This window comes from Cibotium barometz, chromosome 2 (genome assembly GCF_041138505.1).
Source record: "Cibotium barometz isolate CiBa-2024 chromosome 2, ASM4113850v1, whole genome shotgun sequence".
In the NCBI taxonomy this organism is placed as follows: domain Eukaryota; kingdom Viridiplantae; phylum Streptophyta; class Polypodiopsida; order Cyatheales; family Cibotiaceae; genus Cibotium; species Cibotium barometz.
In genome coordinates this window covers 16,846,060-16,858,996 of record NC_141047.1, presented here as the reverse complement: position 1 = coordinate 16,858,996, position 12,937 = coordinate 16,846,060, and the positions used below count along the sequence as shown (strand labels likewise).

Below are 12,937 nucleotides of genomic sequence, written 5' to 3'. Positions count from 1 at the left end.
ATATTTGTGGCAGTTTATGAGCACTCTTGACACTGAAGCAAAAGTTCTTTGGGAGGCTACCTTGGCACACGCTAGTGATGCTTGGGAGAAGTGAATATTTTTCTGTTAATGAGGTGGAATATTTTATGTATTGGCCATGGCCAGATTTCATTCTGTATCTTGTATGCCTGGACTTCGTGCCGGAAGTTTTTCCCAGACAAAGTGGCCAGTGATTATTATTGTTTAGATTGGTTTTTGTGCTTTTGTGTTGAGGTAACCTTCTGTTGGATGCTTTGCCCGGGGGATGACAGTGGTAATACAGTTAGTGATAGCTTGCTGGATAAAGTGCTCAGGAGCTCTAAGAAATGGCTTGCTGGATGAAGTGCCCAGGAGCTCCTTGTTCAATCATTTTTTTCTATAGCTCATTGGATGAAGTTGCCCACGAGCCTAGTTGATTCATTTTTATTTATTTTGTATCTCTCGAGAAGCTTTACCTGGAAGGATCATTGTATGAAGTATGCCTGGCAGCCTGCTTTTGCCGGATGTTTTTCCCGGAGGCTCACTTGTGTTTTCTTAGCATTCATCGGGACGGTGAATTGAGTAGTAGTGGGTGACCTGTGGATGGGAAGCCAGTTCCTCTGACCACTCCGATCGCCGTCACCGCCGTCGATGCCCTCCTCCGATGACTCTGACCGCCGTCACTGCCGGTGTGCTCCGACCACTCCGATCACTGGTGCCCTCCGACTGATCCGACCACTCCGACTATCAGTGCCCTCTGATTGCTCCGACCACTCCGACCGCCGGTGTGCTCCAACCACTCCGACCCCCACCAGTGCCCTCCGATGATGGTTTCGACCGTCGGTGCCCTCCGATGACTCCAATTGCTGGTGCCCTCCGACCGCCTAGTGCGCTTCGACCCCTCTGACCGCCGCTGGTCCCCTTCGACATCTCATACGTGCATGGCCAACTTTGATGGCACTCATGGAGGCAACACCCCTCTCCCTTTCCCAAGGCAGGGACAAATCCTCTTGAGCACCATCCGAGGAGGAGGACACCCAAGGAGGAGTTAAGGGGAGCACTCTCTCGTCGGCAGCATACAGATAGTCTGGGACATACTCTCACAGAGGAGGACACTCTCCCAGGTATCACCTGGAGTTCTAGCACATTCCTTCTATCGGAGCGGAGTCTCGCTTGTATCACTCCTTTTTGGTATTGTTGTGATGGTAGTGTTGTGCTCTGTTTGGTGTTTTGTCTATCTCTTTGTGTGAGCAAGGTGAGTGAGGTGTGAGTGGTGTGTGTGGTGTTAGTGAGAGACCTGTAGGGGTACTGCGGTGCTAGGTGGTGGTGGGAGAGCATGGTAGACAGTGTGTAGAGCCTAGGTCTTGCATGTCTAGCTAGTGAGGTCGGCTCATCCTTGGTGGGTATACTTCCCATCCACGCTCCCTTCTCTCCCAACCATAGTGTTTGTGGTGGTTGTCTTCAAGTTCCCTAGCAAGGACCGGCGGAGTCATCCACAGAAATCCATGCCAACAAAGCTTGTGAATCAACATAAACTCTAATCAGATAACCCAAGTGGCATGTGATGCATCCCCTTTGTATGACCTTCCCATTCCATCCCAAACCAAGAAAATCACTCTCGGTACTACAGAGCATATCAGAGAAGATCTATGCATATTAATGTATAACCTTGAAGCAAGACTAAAAGTATCCCAAAAAGCCTTAGCCTTCTGAACATTATCTCTTTGAGCCTTAAGGAACATGAAAGAATCATCTTCCAATGCCTGGACAACCATCTGCTCTCCGCTTGGAAGAGTAAGCCCTACAACTTCACCGTCGTCCACTAGCTTATTGAGTCGAGATAAGATTGGATGCGTAACAATTGCAAACAAGAGAGGGCTAAGTGGGTATCCCTGCCCTGACTGATCTTGTCAAATGAATGGGCTCAGTCACCCCACCATTAATCATAAGCCTAGCCACTTTATGTTGGCTCTAATAGTTCTCTTTGTCTCTCTCTATCTCACTCACTCACTCTCTCTCTCTCTCTCCCTCTCTCTCAACATAACCCTTTGTATATGTATTGTGTGAATGTCAACCTATGCTTTTGTGTGTTTGTGTGTGTGTGTGTCTCGAGGGGTCCACTAAAAGTTATGTAAGATAGCACATGCATTCAATAGAAGGGATTTTTTCTTTGGTGGACTTACAAAAAAGTGTACATACATAAGGGGTTTACTAGTTCAAAAAGAGAAAAAGTCCATACCAGAGGGTCAGTTTTATCACAAAATTCCATCCTCAAGGGGTACATTTAAGATACAAAATTTACAAATAAGGCGTTATTTAAATATCCCTTTAACACACGTGCTATAGGTAATTCTTACATAGTGGACCACCCGAGGGGTGCGCGCACGCGCGTGTCTGGACATATATATAGATCTAAGGTAAGCCTACTTGCACCAATCTTGGATTCATTATTCTACTAGTGGAGTGTACTGAGACTAGGAGTGTTACACACGTAAATGTTCTTGCAAGTGTACTGAGACTAGGAGTGCAACACATGTAGATGTTCTTGCAAGTGTACTGAGACTAGGAGTGCAACACATGTAGATGTTCTTTAGTTCTTGAGATTTTTTGGATTGTTTTTGTAAGTGTGATTTTTTTTTGAATGCAAAGAAGAAAGCAAATAAAATATAGAAAAGTTTCTATTCCTAGCCCTAACATAAGAGTTCAAAATATTTGTTAGAGGATGAATTAAGAGAATTAAGTAGGCTATTGTAAAGTGTTCTTAAGCATGCAAAAAGAATTTAAAAAATTCATTAATTACCCAAACCTAACATGCATAAGTTTTTCTAAAAAAAATTACATTTTTATAGAAATGATTTTTTTAAAGGCATTAAGACTTGTAGAAAATGTGGTGATGTATTGCATGGATATTTAGATTCAAAATGTTGTGATCGAAATCAAACATACACCAATATGCACATGTGCCCAACTTTATGTTTTAAAAAAGTGTAGCTATTTTATGATTATCACAAATAAGGTTGAACTATAATGTTTGATAAAGTAAGAACATCTTCAAGCTAAATCCATAATTTGTAAGTTTGTCTTCTTCTATATTTATAGGGTGTTTTCATTCAAGAAGCTTAAGAAGGAGGTAATTCTACATGTATGTATGGTGGAGATGGAAATTTTTAATTCAATATCCATATAATTGCAAAAATAAATCCATTCCAACACTATAGAATGATCAAAAGGTTTGGAACCTCATGACGGGATTTATAAGTTAGAATACGAAAGCTAATGCATTATGCATGTAGATAGATGGACTTTGTGGGTGTCATATAAGAGGAGAGATCCTCCCTAAAATTTGTAAAGTTCCACAATAATACACTCATTTAGCTTGGAGATAACTTGCATGCGTGCAAAACCTGCAAGTTTAGAAATGGTAAGAAGCTCTTGATAGGTGCGCTCTCGGGCACCGTGATAACAACCAAGCATTAGGATGTCAAGTTGGTAGGCTACACGGGCCCTTGCCCCACTCTCCACTCCATATGGAAGTAGAGCATCCACCACGATCACTTTACCACCTTGTTTTGGAAGAGCCTTGTAACAATTCTTCAATATTTTTACACAATGCTCGTCACTCCAATTGTGTAATATCCACTGCCCTTGCCAAAACATATCACAATAGAGTTAAGGAGTAATTGTTTCTTATAAAAGCAATGATTGAATATTTTTAAAAACTTAGTTAAACTACATAATGTGTCAAGGCTAGCAAAAATGTTCATATTAGTCAAGCACTCAACGATCCCCTATAAATGCAAGCAATTGAATCTACGTGTTTTAAGTGCCCTTTGCTAACTAACTCAAGTTCATAAAAACCTTAACACAAATCATGGCAATAAGGAAGCTTGTTTTTTAGATTGATTGACCTCCTTTTTTTAGCTCTTTCATTTAAGAATATTATAAATCATAAATCATAAATCATAATTCTATTGGGACACAAAAGTGGTGTGTGTACTTATTTTAAAGTGCACGTCAATGACGTTACAAAAGTGGTGTGTGCACGTATTTTAACAGTGCACTAGCATCTAGGTAGAGATGTATCTCAATTATAATAATGATGGTGATATGTAAGAGTGCATAATATATATATTCATAATATAGATATATGTAGGTACATACATACACACATGTTCTAGTCTTTTTGTAGGACTTGTGTTTTGCCCTAGAGCGTGTCAAAGATAATATTGCATATTTATGTTTTTCACTTGCATGTTCTCTAGCTTTTTGTAAGAGTAGTGTTTTTCTCTAGATCATGTTATCAATCTTGTATGTTTATGTTTCTCACTTGCCCCCTCATTTTTGAGTTCTTTGTGTTTAAAATGAACTATAGTTTTTGGGAAAGAGCTTGTTTAGTGCCCCCCATTCACAAACTCAAGTTGTTGCCTATATTTCTTTATAAGAAAGTTCATCAAGGTAAATTTTTGGCATATTTAAATCATTATATGGATTAAAAATTTTCAAGATATTGTGAAACAAGTCAAGGTCCTTCCAAAAGGGCACATGATTAGTTAAAAAAAAAAGAACGTTTAAAAACTCGTGTGAAAGCACTATTTTGCATGAGTAATCCTCCCAAACAATATTTTTGATATTATTGTGTGCATTTGTTTAGTATTGAGGCTTTCATCAGATTCTTCAAGAGGTACAAAGTCAAGTTTGAACTCACACACTTTGCTACCCAAGCGCACACTCAAATCACTTACCCAAAGACCACGTTAGAATAAAAGAAGCTATTTTTAAAACAAACTTGAATATTGAATAGCTATAGTAGATTTATCTTACTCTTTAGACTTTGTGCTTAAGAGAACTATAACTTGTAGGGTGTTAGCTTCAAAATTGATAGTGTCAATGGCTAAGAAGCATCTCACACACGCTTGTCCCTCATTTTGCCATTGAATTTGGCTAAAATTTGGAATGCTAGTACAATGTAGCTCCTAAGTTGCGGCATTTGGATTACATATCCCAAAAAGAAGGCTTTAGTTTAAAGAAACTGCATCTCTATCCTACATGTCTTTTGATGCCTAAAAGACATGTAAAATATTGGAATTAAATACATGGAACTAGAGACATATTTAATTATAAATATTTTATAGATCATTTAAAAAAATTAAAGAAAAATAATGAAATGTATGTCTTTTTGATGTAAAAGACATTGGCTGTCTTTAATGTGAGAATGCTAGAGAGAGAGAGAGAGAGAGAGAGAGAGAGAGAGAGAGAGCAAAAATACCTTTTTTAATATATTTATTAATTATGCATTTGATAATGGGTACTATATATAAATTTGAGTAACTATATAAGGCCCGTCAAATTTGTGAAATTCATTCAAATCATAGGTTTTCAAAGGTTTAAAGACTTAATCACTGAAAGATTTTTGTTAAACTTGAGAAAGAACTTCAATGGAGCCAGGATATGACCTTGTAGATTTCAACACACTTTCACAGATCACAATACGTATTGTTGCATCATCAAGATTAAGGAAAAGAATACCTTCATAAATATAGCATTGCCTTCGGGGATGCTCACAAACATATCTCCTCCTACATTCTCAACACCTGTGTAGTAAAGGAAATTGATTTGCATTCTCACATTAGATGGTTGCAAGTGGCATATGTTTAATAAGTATAAACCTAGCTTTCATATTAAGCCATCAACATGATAGACTATAAGAGTTTAAGCAAGAAGTTGCATGTGACTATGGAGAACATATTTAGAAAAAATCGATTAAACTCAATGGTGATCAAAAGAGTGCATGCACAATGTAGAACATTTATTGAATATATGCCACGTTGCATCATAGCCAACTTAAAGTCTTCATAACTTCATAGCCAACTTAAAGCATTCATGTGTGCTTACATAAATTCTTTAAATTTATAGTTTTTCTTCAAAGTTTAAGCACCTCAAGGTCCTAGGTTGCCTTTCATAACATACAATGCAACCATGCATGCATATGTATAAAAATATGTACTCATGTCTTTGTTTGTTTGTGTGTGTATGTGTGTGTGTGTGTGTGCGTGTGTATGTGCGCGCGCGCACACACACACACATGCATGGGAGCCCACTTGGACTTGATATGTATGTATAGATACACAAGCACCAAGTGGCAAGGAGTTAAATGACAAAATACTTTACCAACCAATCACACCTAAATTCACGAGCTACATGTTCAACCATGATGTGTTTAAAGTCATTTGAAAAAAACTTAGTTATCCATTTACACCCATTCTTTATTGTGGAACAGATGAGCTAATGACTTCTAAAACTTATCGAGTCACCCCATATGATATATTGTGGTGGATGGCTTATGAGATATTACCAGGATACTGCGGTGCAGCAGCAACCACATGCGGCTGGTCGAAATTGATGCCTTTCATGTGAGGGTGCTTAGAGATGATCATGCTCAAGGAAGATCCGAGCCCACCGCCCACATCGACGAGGGTAGTTACATCATCAAAGCTGGAGTAGGTGTCAAGGAACAACTGGATGAAGAGCTTGGTATGGTTGGCCATGGCGGAGTTGAAGATATTGTTGAAGGAGAGGTTATCTTGGGCATAAGGGAAGGGATGTTTGCCATGAGCTTTGATGAAGGGAATGCTACCGTCGAGGACGGCTACATCCAAGTAATGCTTTGCGTCCATAGAAACCTTGTCTAGATTGAGGAGTATCATTGGGGCAAGAGAGGCACCATCTTCATTTTTGACCAAATATTTGCTAACTTCATTGAGCCCATATTTTCTCACATAGTGAGGATTGTGTGTGTGTTCCGAGTCTTCCTCCTCTAGGGAGGAAGTGAGGACGCCGTGGCAAGCTAATACCCGTAGGATTCGATCTAGAGAATCGGCAGCCGTTGGATGGTGGAAAACGTTGGTGATGTGGGATACTATTTGGGCGGGTGAGAGGAGGTGGTGTGGTTGGCTGGCGAGGATGCCCATGACATTGAGGCGGATTACAGTTTTCAGAGCCATGGGTAAGCAGCACAAGGAGCCCAGCTCCAGCACTCTCAACCATGCAGGGTCTTCAACTCCCGGAAGCTCAGAAAGCAGCCGCTCCTCACGTTGAGCAATTTCGCCCATCTCTCCCCCCCGTGTGTGTGCGTGTCTGGGTCTGTGAGAGAGAGTGTGTGTGTGTGTGAGAGAGAGAGAAAGAAAGCTCTCTATTTAAGAGTGTGTGAGTGAGAGAGCCAGAAAGAGACGCATGGCTTACTTTTGAAAATTGAATTTAAGAAAGCTCAAAATTTTTAGAGAACTTTCACGCATTTTTTAGTCAGCTTTTACTGCCCACCCCCACCAACACCAATTACTTGCTCTTTATGGTATCATCCATTTTTAGTTAAGAATAGTAGCTAAAACCCAATTCCTTTGCTTAGAACGAAGCCCTTTTCCTAGGGTAAAAAATAAGATGCCTCTATGAATATATATATATATATATATATAAAAGTGTAGGTGGGTTGGTAATTATTCTTTCTATATAAATCTACAATTATAAAAAAATAGGATGAATGTTTTTAAAAATGCCTTAAAATATCTAAAATTGGGAAAATATTTTCTATATCCCTTCAAAATGGCCAAAATTTGCATAAGATATTGGTATTTTTTTTAACAGAAAAATCTCAAAAAATAGCAATTGGCAAAGATTAGCTCCTATTGTTTTCCTTCTGGGTTACAATTCCTGTTATTATAATTCTCCATCCACATTTTCAAATGTTTCTTCCAAAGCATCCAAGTCAAGTACTAATTTTTTTGTTTGAAGTAATGATTTTAGCCACCTTTCATTGTCATGATCCACCGATTTCAAGGCATTGAACCCTACTTCTTTCTTTTTGATAATGATTTACTCACATTTTTTCTCTCACATATTTTGTCGTAGTGTTGAATCCCAATTCTTAGCCTTGAAAGGAATTTTGGCGAAGAACAAGACTTTAAGAGAGTCATCTATCAATAATACATCTTTGGTCTTAGTGTTGAATCCCAATTCTTAGCTTGAAGGTGAAGAACAATAATTTTTTCAAGAAAGTTATCTATCAATATCTTTTTGTGACATCATAATACAAAAGTTGGCCTTGATTAAACAAATAAAAATTTTATTAAAAAAAATAGCCTTGAATAACCACCACTACTTTTTTTACTAAAAGAAAATCATAAGCCTAACATGATTGCGAGAAAACTTAGTCATTTTAAGGAGACCTGCAAGTTTTCTTTAAGAGAAACAAATAAATAAATCTTTTCATTGACTTTTAAAACATTTTAATCTCAACCAAAGACATGATATTTTAACGCTTTTCCACTTCCAAAAAAGTGGTTTAAAAGAACAATTTTGTCTTTTTTTCTAATAGATTTCTTTTCTTGAATTAAAAAAAACTATTACAATTTTGGCACTCAAAAGAAAATCTCGCCTCAACGAATGCAATTGAGCCCTTTCTTGTTAAAAAATCTCGCCTAAACAAATGCAATCGAGCCCTTTCTTGTTAAAAAATGTTTGTCAATGATTTAAAACTAAAAAAGGAGTCCTTCCTTGTTAAAAAATGTTTGTCAACAATTTAAAACCAAAATTATATTTTATGTGTAATTATCAAAATTTACACATGCCGTATGAAAATTGTTTAAAAACAAACACTAAATGCTTTTTATCCATTAAAAACTCTTGTTTTGTCATTCAATACTGTTTTGAACTATTAGATATATGAGACCATGTGTTGGTGGGTGCATTGTTACAAAGAGCACCACCTTGCATTGCCAAAATTTGGTGAATCATATTTACACACATTCATATGCGTGGGCCATGCATTTGTATTGAGTAAAAATCTCTAAATTTAACAAAAATAATGCTACCCAGACTTTATTTGCAAACACAAGAGGGTAAAGAAACACAATTCACCTCAAAGGCCAAGAGTGGATAGTGGAGAAAAGACTCACGTTGGGGACTTGGGAGACAAAATGCATGCTCGAGTCCCAATTATGTGAGAAGTAGATGTGATGTCCAGCCCCCATGAGCTACCCAAGTAAGCTCTGATTTACCTACACACACAAAAACATTAAAGACACATTTGCAAAGAGAAAGTGGGAAAAAATAGCATGGTAGTTTAGAGTTTTTTATTACCAAAGTAGGACAAGTAAAGCTAAAGGTGAGGGATGATGTGCTATTTGAAGTTTAAAAGAATGTTATAGATGAGGTGTTTCCCAAGGATGCAATGGAAGAGATGGTTGAGGCATTTTTTGCCAATGTTTTTTCACAAGATACATTTCCTAAACACAAACTGGAACATAATGCATGAGAGGAGCGTATTAGGAGAATTAAAAGGTAAACTTATATCATTAGGAAAATTTTGGACTCAAAAGAGGGCTGTTTCAACAATAATATAATAATAGACACATAGATTGAGAGACATGTAATCTACGAACGAGATTCACCGGTGGTGGGACCTCTGTACAAACCCACCCAAAACGTGGAGAAACTCTTATCTTCATGAAATATTAAAAAAAACCATCACCTTGTCTTAAAATATTTAAAACCGTTTTTTTGTCAGAAACTAACACAATAAAAGAATGTTTTCCACATTCCTGTGTTAGACGTGGAGCACTAAAAAATTCTTTCCACCACCCCTAGAACTAATGAAGCTTGAATGCTTGGAATAGATAGATACACATTCTCCCGGTTATTCCCTCAACTTGGTTCCACTTTTGAATCTTGAAACATCTTTGGCGCCCAAAAAGAACACACCGTCCCTCATTTCATCCTCCCTCCTTGATCCACAAAAGCGGTTAGCCTTGTCATCCACTTTCTGCTACTTCTTCTTTCTCATACGTCTGTTATTCTATCATGGCACCCGAAAGTGGACTGAAACGAGCAAGGAGCAGTATCTCATCTGTTGTGTTGTATAACATAAAAGACGAGAACGAAGAATGGATTCCCCAAGTATACAGAAAGTACTCTTGGGTCACTATGCAGCCAGGAAAACAAGGCCACTACCGAGTGAAGGGAAAGGCATCTGAAGACTTGGCCAAACATTGGAAAGGAAGGATCCTTGACTTTAAGATGGCACCAGGAGGGAAAACTGTCAAAGAAGTGTTGATCCAGCATGTATTCATGCAAAAAGAGATCAACGTGGGACCATTGGAAGGACTTCCAAGACACAAACCACATTGTAAGTGCTTGTGTTTTGTATTTCAATGTTGCAAATAAGGTGATTGATATACATTTTTCTGCCTTGCATAGATTTGTACCCATCCAATCTTCAGGAGTGGGAGCCTGCACAATGCTTGACGGGGTTCTTGAATGTCGTACATGGTGAGGTGGGGGAACTTCAATATGAAGGTCGTGCACCAAGTGATCTCGCAAGAAGTAGAACATATTTCTATGACTCATTTTATACCTTGCCCACTCAATCGAGTCGACATGGAAAGTTGGAACGTATTCCATTGCCCGCACTTGATAGTCCGGAGTGGCCATTGCTTGACACAGAAGTGATAGAGTCATACAGGACCAAAATGTTTAATGATATTAAATGTGCTATGAAGCCTAGCATTGGTGCAAGAAATGTGCACTTAAGTTTGTTTGTTCCAATTGCATGCTTTGTTCATTTATTTTCTGATTGTAAACAATTGAGAAAAACTAGAACAACTTTTGTGTGCAAAGATGTAGATGAAGCCTGGCTTGATCATTTGTTTGACAAAGGTTGGAGAGTGAAATCATCAAAGGGAGATGATTTGATCGAATGTCGATTGAACACCTCCGACATTGCATTTCGGTGAGTGTTAAAACATTAAAATGTATTTTTGTGAAACAGTTACAACGCTTATTTGATTATACTCGGAAAATTATCCTAATGATATTTTGGAATCAGATACTATATTGCCAGGCAACATCTGTGCATGTCATTTACTTATAGAAGGTGGCGATGGATCAACAACAACTGGGAAAGCATGGACCAAGATACAAGAGATGGCAGCCACTCTTGCTTGATAGATATAGTTATGATTCGACAGGGTCACCCATCTTTGACATTGGAAGTGGAAGAGAATTGGACTCTCGAATATGTTAGGAAGGAATTAGAAGTAGCTATTCAGAATCCTCCAGATCAATTTTGCTTCAAGCTCGATGGTCGGAAGCTAAGTAAAAGAAGAGAGCATCAGATCATTTGTAAAGATGTTGCAGCCCCACATGAATTGGAGGCACTAGAAGATATATGATGTGACCATGTATACGGTGACAATGTATTTTCCATATGCAATAAACTTATCTATTCAGAACATTGCTTTTGTAATGCTTTATTGTTTAAAACAATGTAATGAAGGCAAGAATTCCCCAATTGAATTTTTATGTACACAAAAAAAGGCTTAAAGTAAGAAAGCAAGCAGTGAAGGAACACAGTAGCAAATTTGATCCTCTGATTTTCAAATGATAAGTGTATTTACATTTGATGTTCTCCCTCCAATACATGTATAGCTGCATATTTACAAACGTACATTTGTTGGAAGAAGGAAAAAACTATTTATGGCTGGAACCCATAGGTATCGGCTTCAGGATGGAGCCAGGGCTCTTCTCCCAAGTATGGAGCCCATGTAAGAGGCTCAGGGGGGCCTATCCCCCCTCGTGGATTGGGCGGGATGAAGTCCACTGGCCCGTCTGGAGGCATAACTTCAGCGACCTCGATCAATTTCGCAATCGTTTCCTCCCTAAACGTTTGGACGTCTAGGTCCACGTAGCGAGACATTGATGGAAACTGCCATCACAATTCATCAAGGCATAAATAAGATCAACATGACAATATATAAGAAGATAAACAAGAGCACAAATGCGTATGGGAGTTGAAAATGCTTACATCCTCTGAAGGGAGCTGAAAAATGCTTCGTAGCAGCAACATTGCATTAAGTGCAACCCTCCACCCACAGCTGTAGCCATCTTCTTGTTTGGGGACACTAACCCTACGGATGGTCGATCGATCCAGGGTGTCGATGTCCATGCTGAGGCTCTCGTAAGCTGCCATTAGTTTCCTGACTCCACTGTAAACAGAGACCAATCATTATCCTGATCAATCCGGACTTCTAACTCAAACAATAATATGTATCTTAATGATTTTTACTTACAACAAAACATTTCCATGGACTCCAGATGTCGAATTTGCAAGGTAAATGACATTTTCTTGCACGTCGACTAGTAGAAGACTCCAATGGGAACTGCACAATAGAATTCTATTAGTTTCAATCCAAAGGAAGCACTATATAACTCATGTACGGTGATTCCTATAAACATCATGCGAGAGAGAGAGAGAGAGAGAGAGAGAGAGAGAGAGAGAGAGACAAACTCACTTTTCATGATATGCCAAAAAAAATACTCGGGCATCGTCCAGCTGGACCTCCCGAAACCAGTTCAGCACATCGAGGTACGGAACTGACTCTACTAGCAACAGTGTTGAGACCAGTGAATCAATCTGGAACACTCGTTGTTGCTGTACATCCTCGGGCAATAGCGAAATAACAAAACTTCACAAGGAAACATATCAAGAGTGAGGCATCAACTTTAAGAGCCAAGAATGAAAAATTGTGGGAGGACAGAGAAAAGAGTATACCTTAAAACACATCTGAGCACTTTGTCGTTGACTTCAGTTTTGGGATCAAACAAAATGTTGATTTCTTCAGCATGAATCGGGAAATAACATCTATGCCCTCTAATATTAAAGGGTACATAGAACTCCGGCAACAAAAATTGCAGCGCCTCCCGATTCATGGCGTGGAGTGCGCGAACATTTTCCCTTTTTGTTTGCAATGCAAGCGTTGCAGCTTGATGTTCCCTTTGAGCGCTTGTCATTAAATTTGCCCGAGTCTGATGCGCATGATCTGGACCTCCCTCGGTCACCTCTTCAATTCTCACTTTTTGTACAGGCCGGACATCCAAAATTTGTAACATT

General features: G+C 38.8%; 1 protein-coding gene across 1 annotated transcript; it reads right to left on the bottom strand.

Moving 5' to 3' along the window:
• Positions 1 to 3,082: 3,082 nt before the first annotated feature.
• LOC147640723 (flavone 3'-O-methyltransferase OMT1-like) lies at positions 3,083 to 7,124 on the bottom strand. Its single transcript, XM_086808863.1, has 3 exons — positions 6,350 to 7,124; positions 5,524 to 5,588; positions 3,083 to 3,636 (listed from the first exon to the last, which is right to left on the bottom strand). Exons 1-3 carry the CDS (start codon positions 7,104 to 7,106, stop codon positions 3,334 to 3,336), a joined length of 1,125 nt encoding a protein of 374 aa, XP_086664989.1. The 5' UTR covers positions 7,107 to 7,124; the 3' UTR covers positions 3,083 to 3,333.
• Positions 7,125 to 12,937: the final 5,813 nt, after the last annotated feature.

Excerpts from the sequence above, each read along its gene's own strand:
- LOC147640723 (XM_086808863.1), bottom strand. The coding sequence starts at position 7,106 with ATGGGCGAAATTGCTCAACGTGAGGAGCGGCTGCTTTCTGAGCTTCCG. Across the intron at positions 5,589-6,349 it reads TGCTGCACCGCAGTATCCTG|GTGTTGAGAATGTAGGAGGA; the intron begins GTAATATCTCAT and ends TTTACTACACAG. Across the intron at positions 3,637-5,523 it reads GCAATGCTATATTTATGAAG|TGGATATTACACAATTGGAG; the intron begins GTATTCTTTTCC and ends TGGCAAGGGCAG.